The 17,685-nt window shown below is 43.0% G+C and overlaps 1 protein-coding gene across 1 annotated transcript in view; it reads right to left on the bottom strand.

The window, feature by feature from the left end:
- The window catches only part of INPP5F (inositol polyphosphate-5-phosphatase F), a 39,875-nt gene extending 39,401 nt beyond the window's left edge, over positions 1 to 474 (bottom strand). Inside the window, exon 1 of the mRNA XM_083866344.1 lies at positions 310 to 474. Coding sequence (XP_083722470.1) covers positions 310 to 406 — 97 coding nt within the window. The 5' untranslated portion in view covers positions 407 to 474. The remainder of the gene's footprint in view (positions 1 to 309) is intronic.
- Positions 475 to 17,685: the final 17,211 nt, after the last annotated feature.

Genomic DNA, 17,685 nt, shown 5'->3' with positions numbered 1-17,685 from the left:
GCGCCTCCGGACAGCGGCACCACCGGGGGCACCCCGGGCGGGGGCAGCGCCGCTTTATCCGCGGGGAACACCGCACGGGGAGAGGGAACGCGGCTGCCGGCCGGGACCGGGACACCGTGACGTCCGGCGGCCCCGGGGACCGCGGGTGACGGGCACGGGTACCGAACCCCGGCGGAACCGACCCCCGCGGCCCCGCCGGGGACACCGCGCCCGGCCCCGCCGCCCCCCGCCCGCCCGGGTGGGTCGCAGGCAGGCAGCCCCTCCCTCCCTCCCTCCCCGCACACGGCGGGCACGGCCGCGGGGTCTCACCGGCTCGCAGCTGCAGGCTGCCGTCCCTCCGGCTGCACCACAGCGCCCGCTCCCCGCTCTGCAGGATGTAGTGGTCCTTGGCTTGGAACAGCTCCATGCTGGCACGCCGGGAGCCGCGGGGAGAGAGGGACGGAGGGTGGAAGGGAAGGGAAGGGGCGCTCCCGGCGCTCCCGCCGCCGCGCGCGGCCCCGGGGCGGAAGGGGGAATGGCCGGCACGGGCACGGGCACAGGCACGGGGGGGCGCGCGCTCCCGAGCAGCCGCGCGCGGGGGCGCGCTCGCGGGCGCTGCCTCGGAGCCGGAGCGCGAGCAGGCGGAGCGGGCGCGAGCTCGGGTTCCGCTCCCGCCGCCGCACGTGACAGCACGCGGCCCCGCCCCAGGAGCGCTTAAAGGGGCCGCGCAGGGGGCGGGGCCTGAGGGGGCGGGGGGGCCGGGGGCGGGGCCTGTGAGGGGCGGGGCTGCCTTCCCGACCCCGCCCCACGGCCGCGGATGGTCCCTCAGCCCCTTCCCCTCTGCCTCTTCCCTTCCACTCAGATCGGCTCCCCTCAGCCCTTTCCCCTCAGCCCCTTCCCTTCCCCTCAGCCTGGCTCCCCTCAGCCTTTTCCCCTCAGCCCGGCTCCCCTCAGATCGGCTCCCCTCAGCCCCTTTCCCTTCATTCCCTCAGCCCCTTTCCCTCATCCCCGCTCCCCTCAGGCCGGATCCTCTCACCCCTCTCCCTTCTGTTCCGCTCTCCTCAGCCCTCAGAAGGTGATAGACGGCATAACTCGTGGTGAAAGGCAATCTCAGGACCATAGCACAGGGCTCATCGTTATTTTAAATATTGACCCATAAGGCAGCACCTCCTGATGGGCAAGTCATGCCCTCTTTCTCTTCTGCAGGCAACACTCACTGCTACAGACCCTTCCCAGCCTTACTGAGGGGTTATCCACAGGCTTCCAGAGCTTTTGTTTGATTACGGAAGCTGAAGCCCCACTCCTTGTGAAACTGAGGAAGAGATAGACACAGACAAAAAGCATCCTGTCCTGCACACAGGTAGTCCCACTGAAGGGCTGCTGGCTGCTTCAATTTGCAAATTTAAAGATTTACCAGTTATTGCTAAATCACCTACAGTAGGAGAAAAACACTACTTTCAAACCACTCTTTGAAAAGATCAGTTTGTCTCATACTATTTTTCTCCATTGATATAAGTGATGCTACGAAACACTAAGTGACTAAAGGACATTAAGAAATGAGAAATCTCATTATCAAATGTGAACATTCAAGAGCCAGGGAAGAGCTTGATTTTGGGAGGTACTGAGCAGCCAGTCTAGATAAACATTTAAGTGCAGGCGTGACTTTAGATGTATAATTTAAATTGGTTTAATTGACCATTACCATATTCTAAGATAAGCATGTACTTCAGAACTTCTCTGGTTTGGGACTAGGAACTGAACTTCTCAGTGGGTCAAAACATTACTTTTGCTCCCATGTCTTTAGTCTGCACTCTCATTCACTAAATATTTTTCACTTGCAATATCATCTCTATTCTGCCTGCGTTTCCCAAATAGTTCAGTGTTGTAGCACAATGCATAGGGTCGCCATCAAAAATGCTTGCAGGGATTTCAAGGACAGACTTTTGTTTTGCCCGTTTTCATGCTTTGATCAAAGCTTTTTCTTTCCCCCGTGGGTAGTTTTCTGTTTGCATTCAGTGTGTTTTCCACAGATTCACAGCTGGGTGCAGTTTTTATGAGCCTGTCAGCTCTAGTTAGCATGGGGGGAAAAATGAAATATTAATTTTGCATTTTTGCAATTCATTGTCACTGGCTAATGTTAAGGAAATGCGTAGGCTGACAATTAGTCATGCTCTCTCTCAGTATTACCTGATTGCCAGCAGCTTGATTTCAAGTTAAAATGTTGATTAACGGAAAGGGATGTGATTTAGTAACACTCCACACTTGGAAGTACAATTGGCTGGATAGATGGAACAAGTACACCACTCTTCCTGAGGTGAAGGGAACTAGATTTGGAAATGGCACTGTAGATAGTGTGAGGAACCTTATTTCTAAATATTGGTCAGCAGAAAGTCATGAAATAATTTTGTTTGTTTGTTTGGCTTCAATGCTCCTGGCAGCTTCCAGAGGAACATTAGAAAAATCTTGGCTCATCTCTTTTGATGCCAAAGTAACTGGAGAAGCTTTTCTTGTTACCCTTCATACTCCTTGCTAGTTTTTAATCCAGCTGTGCTTTGTCCTTTCTATTTTCATCCCTTTTGTCCAAGGCAATCTCTCTGTATTCCTCCTTGGCATTCCCTACCCACTTCCATGTGCTTCTGTTTTCCTATACAGTGAGGTTACTTTCCTCTTCTGAAATATGTCTTGGAGAAGGCTTTTGTGTGCTTTTTGGAGAGGGTCTGTTATGCATTGAACAGAGACTGAAGAGGAGGGTCCTTCTCCTGCTTGGAGAAGGAACCTCCTCAGAAGAAGAGTAACACAAGAGGGTCTCCTGACAGGCAGTACAGTGGATCAAAGAGATTTATGTGGGACTAGAACATTTTCTGAAGTGCCTAAAAATGTTGTGTGTTGTGTTTTATAACAGAAAAATGCAAAACTACTGGAATGAACATCAGCTTTTTGGCAAGAAAATGAAAACTCACAAAACCCAGGGAAAGCGGTTCTGCATAAGAATTTTTGCCTGAATTTATTTTTAGCTTTCTTTTAACTGAAGTAACCTTTTGTGGCAGCTGTAGTTACCTCTAAAGGAAGAGGAACTTTGGTATTGCCTCCTTCCCCATGAAATTCTCTTACTTTCTATGAGAATATTTCTATTTCAGTGACCACAAGGAAAAGAACAACCTTTTCCCTTCAAAGCAACGTGTTTGTGGTTATTATCTACAATATACACTATGGCTTATGGATAAGGTATTGATTTCCTTCTCTTGCACTGGCTGTTAAGAGCAAATCAATGAGACCATTTTCAAAATCAAATTAGAATGTTTTGACTTCCTACAGTTCTTTTATTCTGGAATTGCAAATTGCACTTGAAGACTACCAAGCTGGTGCACATAAAAGGATTCCTTACTGTGTTGTTGACCTGCCTTCCTCAGTTAAAATACAGTTTTTACTATACCAAGGCCACATTTAATTCATAATTTCTCCAAAGTAAACGGCAGGCTGTTCTTCATAACCATTGTAATAAAATTGCATCTCATTTAAAACAGATTCTACTTGTTTTTCCTCAGTCTGAAAAAGTTAATGGTTTTATTACCCTTTGGAAGAACTTATCTCCATTTCTTTACTTTTAATTTGGGCTGGGTTTTTTCTAAAGAGCAAAATAGCTCACATTACAAAAAGAAAAATTCTGCCTTTAGAAATGATAAAAAGTAAAATTTCGGGATCACTGGAATATGTCCTTTAGAAAAAGAAGATTTTTTAAAGATTTTTTTTTTCTGATACCATTTAGCCAATTTCAATTGATTTTGCAATTAGCTTTCTTGAAAGTTGCTTTAATTTCCCTAGGGTCTTTTTTTTCTACTTTAATATTATAGAAACAAAAAACATCATAATGTTTGTAATGTGGCTGTTATCCACTGAATCTAGCTTTTTCCTCAAGATGTATCAGCAGATTAGACAGTAAAACAGCAAAAGTAACAAAATATGCATATTCCATTTTTGCATAACTGACTTTATGTGCTGTGAATACTGTGGAGGCCAAGCATCAAATGACACCTGAAGAACAGCAGTTGTTGCCAAGTGCTGAAGTGTTATACATGTCTTTTTGTCACTTTTCCCTGGGTTTGGCTGTCCTTGGAAAAGGAAATGGATTAGCTATTCAGTGCAAAAATCTGTCAGTCATATGTGATGGAAATAAATGCAGGAAAAGTGTGGGGCGGGGGGAAAGGTTGAATCACATTCCTCTTGCTCCCTGTTCTCCTGGCACTCATTATTTATCCAATATTTATGAATCCTTATACATTGTTTACATTCGTGTCATGCCCAGGAGCTCCAGCTCTGGACAAGGACCCCCACTGTGCGAGGTGCTGTGCACAGGCAGCAGTGTCTGCTCAGATTCCAGGGATACAGAACCATTACAAAAGGCAAGGGCAATAACAGAACGAGATGTTTAAGGGATGAACACAAGATGATGAGGCATTTTTCATCAGCTTGGAAGCCAGTGGTATCAGCATTCCAGGATTTAAGCGTTAGTGAGTTGTGATAGAAAACATACTTTAGTACTCCATTCAATTAATAAAGTTTTAGCACTAAATATTTGTATCACTCTAGTGGACTCCATTCTCTAGATTGGGAATAAAATGCTTTCAAAATAGCACATGTACTTGTACAGCTGCAGCAAGAGCATGTGCAACAAATGAACTCGGGGTCAAACTCTCCTTTCCTCACCCCAGAAGTTGTTCCAGAGGGAACTTTGCAGAGTAAGGTCTGACATGCTGTGACATTCAGCAACAATACTGAATGCTGCTAAAGCCAGCTTAAATAATCCTTTCCTCCTTCCCAGCTGTGTGTTTCTATTCCTGTCCCATGCCTGCACTGGATAGCCACAAGCATTTGTGCAGCATATTGTCAACTGGATTTGCAGATGCACAATAACCTATTAAGTACTATTTATGAAGCTGGGCTCCAAATGGCAGTAACTGAAGCTAGAACAAACTTACCTGGCCTTACTGAGCAGAAGGAGACTAATTTTTTGGGGTCAGGACTAACTTAGTGTCACTCAGTGTCACACTGAGCAGAATCAGATCATGTCTACGGTGTGGACACATTAATGCCAACTGTGCCTACAGTAGGAAGCAGTGCCATAGAATTGGAAAAGATTTGGAGAGCTCAACAGTTGGTGCTGAGGATCCAGCTTCTGCATTATGCACACTCCAGGGGCTTTATTTAAGATTAGATCTAGTTTTGTCCTACAGACCCCTTAGCACTGGAGCCTGTCAGAGGCAGTTCTGAAGTACATCTCCTGTTTTCTGTTGCAACTCTTAAGGAACCTAATCCATGTGGTCTCATATATAGAACAGCAGAGCCCTGGGAGGAGCCTCTGAGAGTGTCATCCAAAGGAGTTTTTTCATCCATCCATCACCTTTCCCAAATGTCATGAGGTGGAACAGTAAGAGTGGTCTCCTTGAAGCCTTGCTGTACTTCAGACTAATTCACCGACACACAGATGAGGTGATTGTTTCTAACACTGTAAGTGAAATTACTCTGACAGAAATTGGGAGCCATAAAAAAACCTCACTGACACACATACCCACAGGTCTCCAGGAGAACTCAGAGTTACAGAACCTCAGCCTCTACATAATGCTGCATTTACACTGCAGATACACCTCAGTATTTAAGAGGAGTAGGGATGTGTGAAGTTCGAAGAAGTTCAACCCTCTCCTCCCAAGAACAGAATCTCTAGGTGCCAGGCAACAGTTTAGGTCAAAAAATACTTATCAGCTTTTCCTTCATCTGTGACACGTGGATAAAAAAGTCCTGTACAGATCTTGCAATCCTCAAGCTCTTGATGCTCAGTTAAGTACTGTGCCGGTAATTAGAATTCTTATGACTCTCAAGGGCTAAACCAGAAGATTAAAAGAACTTTATTTTCCTGTGAGATTATATGTTCTATACTTGAGTGACTGGGAGAGAGGATCATTGCTATATACAGGCTAAAAGTGTTTCTTGCTGGCTTTGCTTTTCTTGTGCAATGTTATGTAGGTCATTGTCAAACCTAGGGAAAGAAGATAGACATGAGACTGAAAAAGAAGATTGAAAATCAGAAAGTGTGAGTCCTTGTCCTTGAACACATAGCAGGTTCTTTGCACCACACTTTTACTTTTATGACTAAAGGTAGCATTTGTTCCCTACTATACAAAAGTGTTATTGCCTGACTGTATTGATATGTGTAAAATGTTTTAAACTGCCACGAGAACAGTTTACATTCATGTTATATGCAGAGAAATGAAAGCAAGGTCTATCTTTTATGGTAATAATTATAAAACAGAATTTATGTATAGTCATACCTCAAACAAATCAGGGAAATTCTGTAATTTTTTTGGATCAGTCAGGTTCTGCCTTTGTGGGGGGACTGCCAGTAGAAGCAAGATTGGAGTGGAGCAAAGTGGAATAAGAACCACATGGAACACTTGGCAATGTGCTTTTCATTTTGATATTTTAATTCTATTACAGCATCTATCTATCTGAACAATTTCTATTCTGCATTTCTAAAATAGGCTGTTACCCTGGCTCTATGGCTATGTGTGATAAATGAGAGGGCTATAACACTTTGACAGGTACGGAGCTACACAAATGACTCAGCTTTACATGATGCTTCTGAGATAAATTCCTGAGATTCCTAAACAACATTCTGAAATATTCTAGAAACTGCATATAAATGGTCAATTGCCTCTTTGGGGGAAGAGACACATGAAGAATTGCAAGTCACCCTTGCATTTATTAAGGCCATATGCATCATTACACCATATAGGATGTAGGAGGAAATGTAGGATGTAGGAGAGCTGTCCCTGAGTAATTACTGAAGGGAAAATTACAAGCATGTGTTGTTGTTGCAGGAGTTACACTAGGTCATCAGTCTGGTAGGGCCAGGTGGAGACGTGATCAGCTTGGAGATGTAAGTGCTGATCTTTGAAAACTGACAGAGGATGAGGCCCCAGAAAGTAGGAAAAGTATTCGAGTTTGTAGTTTTCTATTGTTTTCCAATGTCTGTGAAACCACTGGGTGGTTATAATTTCCTATATATTGAGGAATCTCTGCCACCATTCTGACCTTAACAAAGGGAAAGTTGGAAGAGTCACAGAATTTTAGATCAGTCAGGCCCTTTTCTTGAATGGAAAAAAAAAATAAAAATCAAAGTATGTACTTTCAAGTACCTGCAAGACAAAAAAGTGTGACCAGTTAAGATAATAAACGTGATTGAATCAACATCCTTTCTTCTTATGCTAGTCTAGCAGTCCTGGGCAATAGTTGTGTCTGCACTTAATATGACCTTTGATCCTGTTCCATGTGATTTCCCTATAACTACCCAAGGAAATATGGCCCACTTCTGGCACCTCCACCCTAATTCCTAATATTTGGGACTTTTCTCCTGGAGAGTGGTTACTAATGGTTCACGCTCTAGTTTGGTGCTATCCTGTACCTTCTCCAATGGCCCAAATAATGGAATAACAAGTGTACTTAACAAACTCATCGGGCTAGAAGGGTCAGAAAGCCCTCTGTGTATCAGAATTCCATCATGACGTTATTGTGGCAAGCTGAATAAATTACCTGAAATGAATGAAATGCCTGGCAAAAGAAAAAAAATTCAAGATTAATAATCATCTGTATAAATACAAGCTCAGGAGCAGTTGATTAATCAGGAGTTCTGGGGTAATCCTAGACCATAAACTGATGAAGGAACCAGTAACAAAGACGTGGGAAATAAATCCATTTATACTACAATGAACACACAGGAGCATTATGCGTAAGACCTATGCAGTAATCCTTTTATTCTACTGAGTCAGACTTCAGTGGGAATTCTATATTCAGTTTGATACAACCATTTTAAGAATTATCTATAGAAAACAGGCCAAAGGAAATCAAGTAATCTGAACTTTAAAAGCTGAGAATTATTATTTGAAGAACAGGGATTTATTTTTTTTTTTACTAGTTTCTCATTGGAAACAGGAAAACAGTCTTGAAACACACAAGAATTGCTGGAAAGAGGACAAGAAAAACTGGTTTCTTTGCCCAGTATTGCTGAACCATAGAATCGTGAAGACTGAAAAGTACCTGTGGTTCAAGCCCTCTACTCACAGCAGGATCAGCTAGAGAAGGCTGTCCAGGTTCATGTCTAGTGGGGTTTGGGTATCTCCAAAGACAATGACTCCACCCCTACTCTGGGGAATCTGTGCCAATATTTGACCACCTTCACAGAAAAATAAAAATTCTTAACTCTAAATGAAATTTCCTGTATTTCAGTTTGCAGTCGTTTCCTCTCATCCGTTCACAGGATATCCATGACAAGAGTCTAGCCCCATCTTCTTTTCTTCCTCCCATCAGGCATTTACACACACTGAAAAGGTTCCCCCCTGAGTCTTTTCATTTTGAGGCTAAACAAGCCCAAGTCTTATTCCAGAAAATACAAGTACTGAGTATAATCAGAGGAAGAATGAGTTAGACAAACAAAGAATGAGTTAGAAACAAGCATTTTGTTGAACCGGCCTGGGAATAGGCTGCTCAGTGACATTACCTGGGCACTGTCCACCCACACTATGGTGTTGTTTAATAACATGTTAGGCAAGGCAGGAACAAGGTAATATGATCTCTTCCTATTCACAACCTACAGGGATTTGCTCGCTCTAATTTTTATGAATTTCAGTCTCTTTGCCCATTTCCACAATTCTCTAACCTTCTTTTCACCCATTCCTGGTCTTTTGTGTCTCATCCATGTATCTGTCCAGCAGGAATAGAAGTTTCTGCCAAGGTGTAGCAGCACCACAGAACTGTAAAGACTTGCCAGCGGCAAGAAATTGCAACATTCATCCTACTCAACCCTCTTTGCTTTCTGTGCCTCTTTCGCCTGGGTTCTGAGCCTTCTGAACAATGGTCTGAGTGTCATGTCCTGTGTGCAGCTCCTGTGAGGCCACTGCCTCCTTATAAATATTGTGCAAATTGAACTTAGGCATCCAGAGCCACCTGAGAAATGGTAGGATTGTCACATTTCAGGCCAGTGGATTCCAGCACTTCCCTAAGCACTTCACCAGAAGGTTTGGGCCACAGCTTCTCAATTTATTGTTTTAATTAAGAAAAAAAAAGCCTCCTTCATAAGAGTTTTCTTTCTTTCTGTGACATTTATCAATACTTTTTTATTTTTTTTCCTAGGCAGCTGTTGTAAGCTGTGGAAGGAAAAAGGGGGAAAAAAAGAGAAAAAAGGCTGATATTCCATTTATCCCCCTTAGACATATTTACATCTTTACAGAAGAAGCAACCTTGGATATGCCAGAAAACCCACCCCAAAAAATGAGAAAGCAAACATGAGCAAGTCCCCAAATAACTTTTCTGCTCAACTAAACCAGTTTGAAACAAGGTTTCTGAGACCAGATGGTGCATCACACAAGCAATTGTTCTGTTTGGCTGATTTGATTTGCCTCGAGCTGCAATGTTAATTACAGTGAAAAAAATAAACACAAACTCCAGTTAAATTTGCTAACAATCTTAAAAATAGGAGCTCCTGCCCTACTCTCAGTCAAACACAGTATCCAAAAGCAAACACAGTTTAATACTAACAAAACAAACCGTGGTCACAGGTGTGATTCTCAATTTAGAGTATGTAACTTTAAATATCAGTTTTGTTTAATACAGTTGATTCAGTTTAAGAGAGATAAAATGAAAAATTTATCTCCTGCTACAGACATTTATAATAATGTCTGTGGAGAAAGGATTTGGGGAGCACTGGGAATCAACACCACTGGGTTATATAACTGACACTGCAGATAATTCACTGTGCTACTTGTAAACCGGAGTAATGGGCACATGTCCTATGCCCATGGAGGATTTCATGACTGCAAAGCACTTTGGAATTAGGTAATTAAAAACTACGTAAGTACACACAAGAGCATGCAAAGTTCACTGAGATGGAAATTAGGTGAAAAATAATCCCCAACAATTGTTATAATAGGATTAATTTATGTGGACACTACTCCATCATGCAAAGACCGAATTTTGTTCTATGCTTTACATATCCTCTTCTTGCAATCCAATTTGTTCAAGGGAACAGCTATCAAATCATAAAGATTGGAGCAATCCTTAGAGTCAGACATTTGTCTGGCAGCTTTTATTGGTGACATAAGTTACTCTGAAGTGATATGTAGTCTCACTTCCTCACCGGGAAAAAAGTGGCTTATATGAATTCTGACCCGGCCTGGCTTTGACCAAGAGCACCCTCAACAAATGAAATATGTACTGAATACATTGAGTGTGATTTTAATGTCTTCCCTTTCAAAATGGATTTTTCAGAAGTCAGAGTGTAGCTATACCAATGCTGGTCAGAAGGGACCTCTGCAGATTGTTAGCCTAACCTTCCACTTGAGACAGCACTTTATTTAAAAGCAGGGCTGAAATTATATTTTGCTTCTCCTCAGAGTACATCTTCCCAGTCTGTATAAGGAAAAATAACTGATACAAAGCACTGGAACTATTTAAATCCTGCTTTTATTTCGTAGTTTTGAGTGTTTGAAGGTGAAGAGCAACACCTGAGCCAAAACTGATGCGTATGTGCCACAAGACCGATGCCAGCATTGCCTTCTCTGGCCAGCCGTGCGGAGCTCAGTGCCAGCCCCCTTGTGCCGCTCTCAGGTGGGGCTATGACGTCACATCGCTGGTTTTGGGGAAAATCGCCGCTATAGGTTTTGGCCGCCATCCGCGGGGCGCTGCTGCCCCCTGCCGGCCGCCGCCCGCGCTGCGTCACAGGGCTCTGACGTCACACCCGAGCTGCGGGGCGCTGCCCGCGGCCGGGACGGGCGGGCCGGGTCTGTCTGTCCCTGACAGAGCACGGCCGGGTCTGTCTGTACCTGACACAGTGCGGCCGGGTCTGTCTGTCCCTGACAGAGCACGGCTGGGTCTGTCTGTACCTGACAGGGCACGGCCGGGTCTGTCTGTCCCTGACAGGGCACGGCTGCCTCCGGTGTCCTCAGGAAGGCAGGTTTGTCACCAGGTTCTGGCTTTAGTACTACTGCTGAAGTAACTGTGTGGAGTCACCGACTCACAGAACTGTCAAGCTTGGAAAACAGACCTTCAAGCTCATCCAGTGCAGTTGTCACCCCTAAACCACAAACCACATCACCCAGCACCTCTCAAACACTTCCAGGGATGGTGATTCCACCATCTCCATGGTCAACCAATTCCCAGTGCCTGAGAACCCAGAGAGTGAAAAAATTCTCTTCTGATATCTAATCTGAATGTCCCCATCTCAAGAGCTGTATGATGAATGCTAAATTACCATTTAGTAGCACTGTTAGGTTCTTCCATTTAGTGGATTTTGCCTTCATCAGACCATTATGTAACAAAAAAAAAAATGTTAGTTAGGAACAAGTTCCTCAGCTCAAGTCCAGTGAAATTCAGGAGTTTAGATTTTAAATTTGACAGGTTCTCTGGATTTTGTTTTGCCAAGATGCGCCTTCTGTACGTGACCTGCTTGAGTCAGACTGGAAATGCCCATTTGAGCTAATACAAAAATTGAGTCTTTTCTTGCTCTTCCATTTACATAAATACACTGAGGCTCTGTTCCAGCTTCTGGAAGCAGAGGAAGCTTTGGCTGTCCAGTCCTTGAGACAGAAAATCCACCAGGGAGGACGGGGAAAATTATAAACACAAGAAGCTCCTTAAATCTCCTGCTCCTGAGAGGAGAATTACGGGAAAAGAAGCAGCAGGAGGGGATTACACCGATGGATCAGGCTTCATCAACTGGAGACTCATGCAGAGCTCCCAATGGAAAACTGAGGGACAAAAAGTAAAAATCACAATGTGACACTGAGAGAATTTCACCCTCTTGGTGACATAGCTTGGATGGTCCAAAATATGAATCAATTATAAAGATAAATGCTTTAAGCCTCTCTGTAAAAATTTGAGAACACATTTAATTTTAATGTAATTAAACCAACACAGCATCCCTTATGGTAAAGAAATAGCCAGATTTATCAGAGGAAAGTACAATACACACTCACAATTAATAAAGGTATGTCTCAATTCTACATTCCTTATTTGATAAAAACTACAAATTCAGGTGAGTGAGTAAAATTTGCAAACTTTTTCTGGGTGAGCATTGATACAGAGCCTGGCTGATTCATTCTCTCCGGTAGAAAAGCCAGGCCCATCACACCAGTGCTCACTAATCTCAAAAGTAGATGTCGCTGAGAGCAAGGTATTTGAAACCACACCTTCCTCCAGTGTTTTTTCCACTTCAATTTACCATCTTTTCCCTCAGTTAGGTTGTGCTCAGTTTCAAGTCTGCAGGAAATTAAGAGCTGCTGGGAAAATTCCGTGTTTGTTTTTTCTGAATCTTCAGGTTTGTATTTCTTTCGAGATTGATGGTTTAGGATTGTTGGTGATTTTGAGATTTGGAATGAGGATTAAAGTTGTGGTTATGGAATAAAGAGGTGCAGAAATGAGCCAATGGCTTTCTTTTGGGTTTATAAACTGAAACAAACCCTAATGCCTGTGTTGGGGATAATTATCTTCATGTAGATCCCAGACTGGAAATGTTTATTGGGTTTATGTGAAGATCAAGAGTCCCATGTGCAAGCAGGGTTCTACAAAACCCAGCTTGGAAGCCAAATGTGGAACTATCTCCTGTTAAAATGGTGGATATGTCAATATTGTATGTAATAACTGGAACTGCAGGAATCCAAGGCCTCCAATGCAAACCTGACACCTTTTATAAGCTTTGAAAAGAAATCCTAGGGATGGTGGCATCCTCCAGAGCCTTCCCATATCCCCTGGGAGCATCCTGCCAACACGGTGGGCACATTCAAGGCGAGAAAGTACTACAGAAAACCATTTTCCATGGGGGTGCTCCTGCTTTGCCAGCAGGGCAGGAGGAATTGTGGCTGGGAAGGCTCAGTGGGGCTGCGGGAGGTGGCAGTGGGACCCCTCGGGGGACACTCGGGTAGGTGAGGTGACACCAGCAGCGTCCGGGAAGGCGAGACCCGAGCCCTGCCCCGGTTCTCTCGTCAAATGACATCCTGGAAAGTGCCTCGGGTTCCTTTGCTGGGCCGTGCCACAGCTCCGATCGCCATCCTAAAACAGGGATGTGCTGCTGGGGTTACACCGTCAATTCGAGGCACGTCAGGAACCAGAACTCAGCGATGCTGTTTCTCAGCTCTGTCAGATCCACGTCCTCTACTTTCACAACCTTTCTGTTTCTTAGCGTAGTCAAGCTCAAACTATTTAAGGCAGGGATTCCCTACGCAGGTAATTGTATGTTATATAACAAGAGTTATGTGTCTAATTGTTACTGAGGGGAAAGAAAAGGTGTTAAAATAATAATTGCTATGATTCCTGCCTTCTCCAGTAGTGCCTATTTTCCTTGAAGTAATCAGGGACTTGTTGCCAGGTAGTTAATATTAAAGGTACCTTAAATATTTTAATGTGTCTGTGCCTGCTGTTTCTAGGCAGCAATATTTGTTTATGATATTGTTATCCAACCCTACCTTATATCCTTTATTCAGTGTAATCTAATATATCCATACAGCTAAACTTCAGTCCTGATACTTTTGTTTGTCACAGAGTAGCATATTGAAGTAACTGCTCTTCAGAATGAAAAGGTGCCTCTGATGTACAAGATTTATTTTTTTGTCAGGGTGCTAGTAAACAATCTCAGGAACTAAATGAAACAAACAAGGCCATTTAAAATTAAGTAGTTCTTCAGTGCTCTTTCAGCACCAGCAGATGCTTACACCTTGCCATAGTGCAAATTTCCAAAGTTTTAAAGTAAATTGTATTATTTCACTCCTTTGGGTGGAGAGAAGCCCAATTTGAATTATTTACAGTTACCTTGATCCTTGTTTTCATGTTTCCAGGCATGTTCCATCTTAAGAGCTGGCTTTATACCAGGTATACAGTCATGCAGAAACTTTGATAAACATTTCAGTTTATTGGCTCAGGGTCAAAATCACCTTTAATTAAGAAGAGGTTAGAGTTGAACTCCCAGCACTTTTTTTGACCAAACTCTCTAAATTTTTAAGAGAAATCTTCACATGCTCTATCTTGATCTTTTTTCTAAGTGGTAACAAGCCAAGGGAAAGAAATATTTCATGGTTGTTGGAAAGGCAGCTGGGGACAGCAGGAATGGAGATGAGACAGAAGCTCATCATCAATTGTGACACGAGGGAAGGTCCTGGGGACCAAGTTCTCACTAACACCTACTGAAATGCCCAACTAGGGATGTGTATTATCACTTCATCAGTCTTTTGGAAGTAAAAATTGCTGTATGTGTGACTGCTGGGCAAAACTGCTTTAGGTTTTCCTTGCTTTTATCTCATCTCAATTTAAATAAAATAGGAAAGCTCACACTGGGGTAAACATTATGGCTCTTACTAACAGATTTTACAATCTGAGCTGTGCGCTTGGAGTGGCAAGACAAGAGTGCTGACAACTCCTATTCTTTGCCATGGATCAGTATGGGCTGCAGAAAAAAAACACATTATCTGCCTGCCAACCCTGTGGGAAACGCGCAAGGGAATTATTCCAGACGCTGCTCATTTCTGCAAATGGAAGGAGAGGAACTTTCCTGACAAGTCAGAAATGGATGAGAACTCAAAATTCACAAAATGATGAAAAGTAATAAATCAGGGCTTCAAGTAACTCATATGGATGATTTTGCAAATCTCATCTGTTCACTGTCAGGAGCTGTAGAAATGCAGTAAAAAACAGGCTAAGTTCCATAACCCCTTTGTTGCTAAATTCAGTGTATTTCTTTTACTCTTTCAAAAACTCATGTAACACTCCATTTTTAAAAATTGGTTTATATTTGTCATATGAATAGTAGGCAGATCATCTATCCACTGAGTAGATATAAGTACTAATATTTCAAACTTTGTTACATTTTCTTCCCTGCTCACCTCATTCCTAAATAAGCACTATATTTCATTAGAAAGAGTTAATTATTTTCACCTCTGTTCTATCTCCAGACTTTTTACCAAGACTTCCAGCAATGTTATCCTTTAGTGCAAACCCTATCAGTTTCTGTTTGTTGTGGAACACGTCAGAGAACATTGCACATTGAATAGATGTCAAATGTATAAAGAACCAGGGATGAAGAACTCCAGATTACATTTTTCATTCTGAAACATGAAGTCTGCTCCTTACAGATCAATGCCCTTTGGAATTATTTTCTGAAGTATGTGTGGCAAGCGTGCTTTTCTTCTTACAGTCTGAAATTTAATGCAAGATCCTCCACTTCTGCTTGCCCTGCAATTTGCTGGTGCAGGGACATATGGAAGCTAAAGGACCTTTTAGTTTTCATTATAAAGTTCCTTCCTTCATGCAGTTGTCCAGCTTCTGGAGTGGAAATTCTAGCAGAAACAATTGAACTAGCCTCTTTATTCTTTTAAAGTTGCTTATTTATAGATCCTGGAAAGCTGTTTGACTATGAATTGGTGTGTTCCCTTGCTTTGTAACCAGCCTCTTGCCCATCTTAAAATAACTCTTGCTCTGGATTACAGAGGCTGGCATTCAGTTACATTGGTCTCTAGTGTTACAGACCATCCACGGTCCCTTAGCTGTTCACTGGCACAGGGACTGATCCCATCCACAATCCTATGGATGTGTTCTTTGGGTAGAGCTCAGGAACCCAAACTATCCAGTCTTAAAGGCTTTTTCCTTGTGCAACCAGGCCAGTGTATCTCAGTGTCACCCATTTATGTTAAGAAAAAAAGTTTAAACACACTTGTTCATTTGGCTCTCCTGTACCATTGCACATAAATAGGTGAAAGTGCCAATAAAACCAGTTTGCTAAATGCTAAAATGATTGTGTTCATATTTCATTAATGAGAGTACTATATCTACCCAGAGAAGTTTGGCTTTGGAATTTTAATATTTACACTAAGGCTCCAGGAAATGGTATTTTGTACAGTCAACTTCTGGCTTTAATCTCTACTCCACAGTTAGTGTTGAGCTCAGAAAGTTTTTCCTGAAGGCCTCCTTTACCCAAGTGGCCCAGAAAGGCTGGATTTGTTTCTGTCAGAAAAACTGTTTTACTGTTGACTTTTTAATAAACTCAAAATTTTATGATATTCAACTTTTACAGCACTAACATTTGTTTCTAGGACAGCTGCATTTTATTTCTTGGACACAATAGGACCAAAAGCACAGAAATTATTGCCTATTACTCAATCTTCAGTAATAAAACAAATTTTTCCCTATGTTTGTGTATGTCTTATTTAAATCCATTATATAGTGCCTTCTATTTGGTTACCTGAGTATTTAAAAAGATCAGTACATGCACATTTAAGAAGGGAGACTGAAAACGTAGCAAATTAAAACCATCTCATAAGCATACCTTGACTGAGCTTTGTCCTCTTCAGCAGCTGTGTGCCAGCCACCAGAAGCTATTTTTTAATTTTATATATATCTTTTAAAGAGATACCCTCACTAAGGACACTGGATCAGGGTTTCCTCAACTTACCTTGACCTGAGGTGCAGGTATAGAACCTGCCTCTACAAACTGCTGTGCTGCTTTCCTGCCTTCTGGGTGGAGTGTGATTTGTGTCCCTCTCCTTTCCCACCTTGCCTGCAAACACAGCTGAGCCAACACAACGCTGAAAGCAAAACATATCCCAGATAAAGGGTTTGTCCCTCCCTCTGGAGGGGAATCAGACACCAGGCCTGTCTCACCCTGCTCCTGGGGGCAATGTAACTGCTGCCCCTTCCTCACGGCATGGCATGGTTTGACAGTCTGTAAATAAATAGGCAAAATGCTATATTTACAGGAAACACAATGCCTTGCTGCTGTGAGGGTTTAAATATAGAGAACAGGCCACTAGTGGCATTTAAAATAGCACTGGTTGGACAAGATAGTGCAATCAGAAAATAGCCTAAGCTTTTACTGTGGTTCTGTGTACAGGCTTTTCATATCCCTCCTGCTACTTTCAAATGAGCTGAAGCAATGCCTTTCACTGACAGAGGATCGTTTGCTTTTGAATAAATTGCATTGCTTGACATTTATTCAATTTTTTGAAATGGCTACTGCAAACGCACAGTATATTTGAAAACCTTGTGTTCAACAGCACAGCTGCTGTTTGTTGTGTGTGGCTGCATTTGAGAAGCAATGTAACATAATTATTTTTACAGTTTTAAGCTCCTAATTACTTTCTACCTGAGTTTCAAAGCCAAGTTTCCAGTTATTACCCAGGGTCAAAGCACAGAGCAGGTAGCACCATCCCGCAGAAAGGCAAGCGAAGGAGGAATCCCCTTCCCCTCCTCTGCCACCTCCACACATCACTGGTACCAACTCGAGGCAGCAAACAGGCTCGGCACAGAGCAGGTCAGGAGCTCACAGGGAATGGGTGGGAATCTTCAGCTGCTTCCTCCTTAGCCACTCCCTTTTCCCAGCCCATATGCAGGATTTGTAGCTATGCTGATGTGTCAAGACATATAAGCTGGACTGGGCGCAGTTTAGTCTTGAGCAACAGAGGAAACAAAGAGGGACTATGACTCAGAGAGACTATGACCAGTCTCCAGCTAGGCAGCTCCAGGGCAGCCAAATGCACTTTCCCTTATTAGGCCACACCATGAAACATCACTTTGTTTTCAGTTGTACCTAATTCTGCAGGAGTAGCACCGACTTTAAGAATCAACTTCTAAAGCAGCACTTGGCAGAGTACAGCTCTACCTCCAGCTTTGCTTCATAAA

The sequence above is a fragment of the Zosterops lateralis genome, assembly GCF_965231275.1.
Source record: "Zosterops lateralis genome assembly, chromosome: 8".
NCBI lineage: Eukaryota > Metazoa > Chordata > Aves > Passeriformes > Zosteropidae > Zosterops > Zosterops lateralis.
This window is presented reverse-complemented; position numbering and strand designations above follow the sequence as displayed.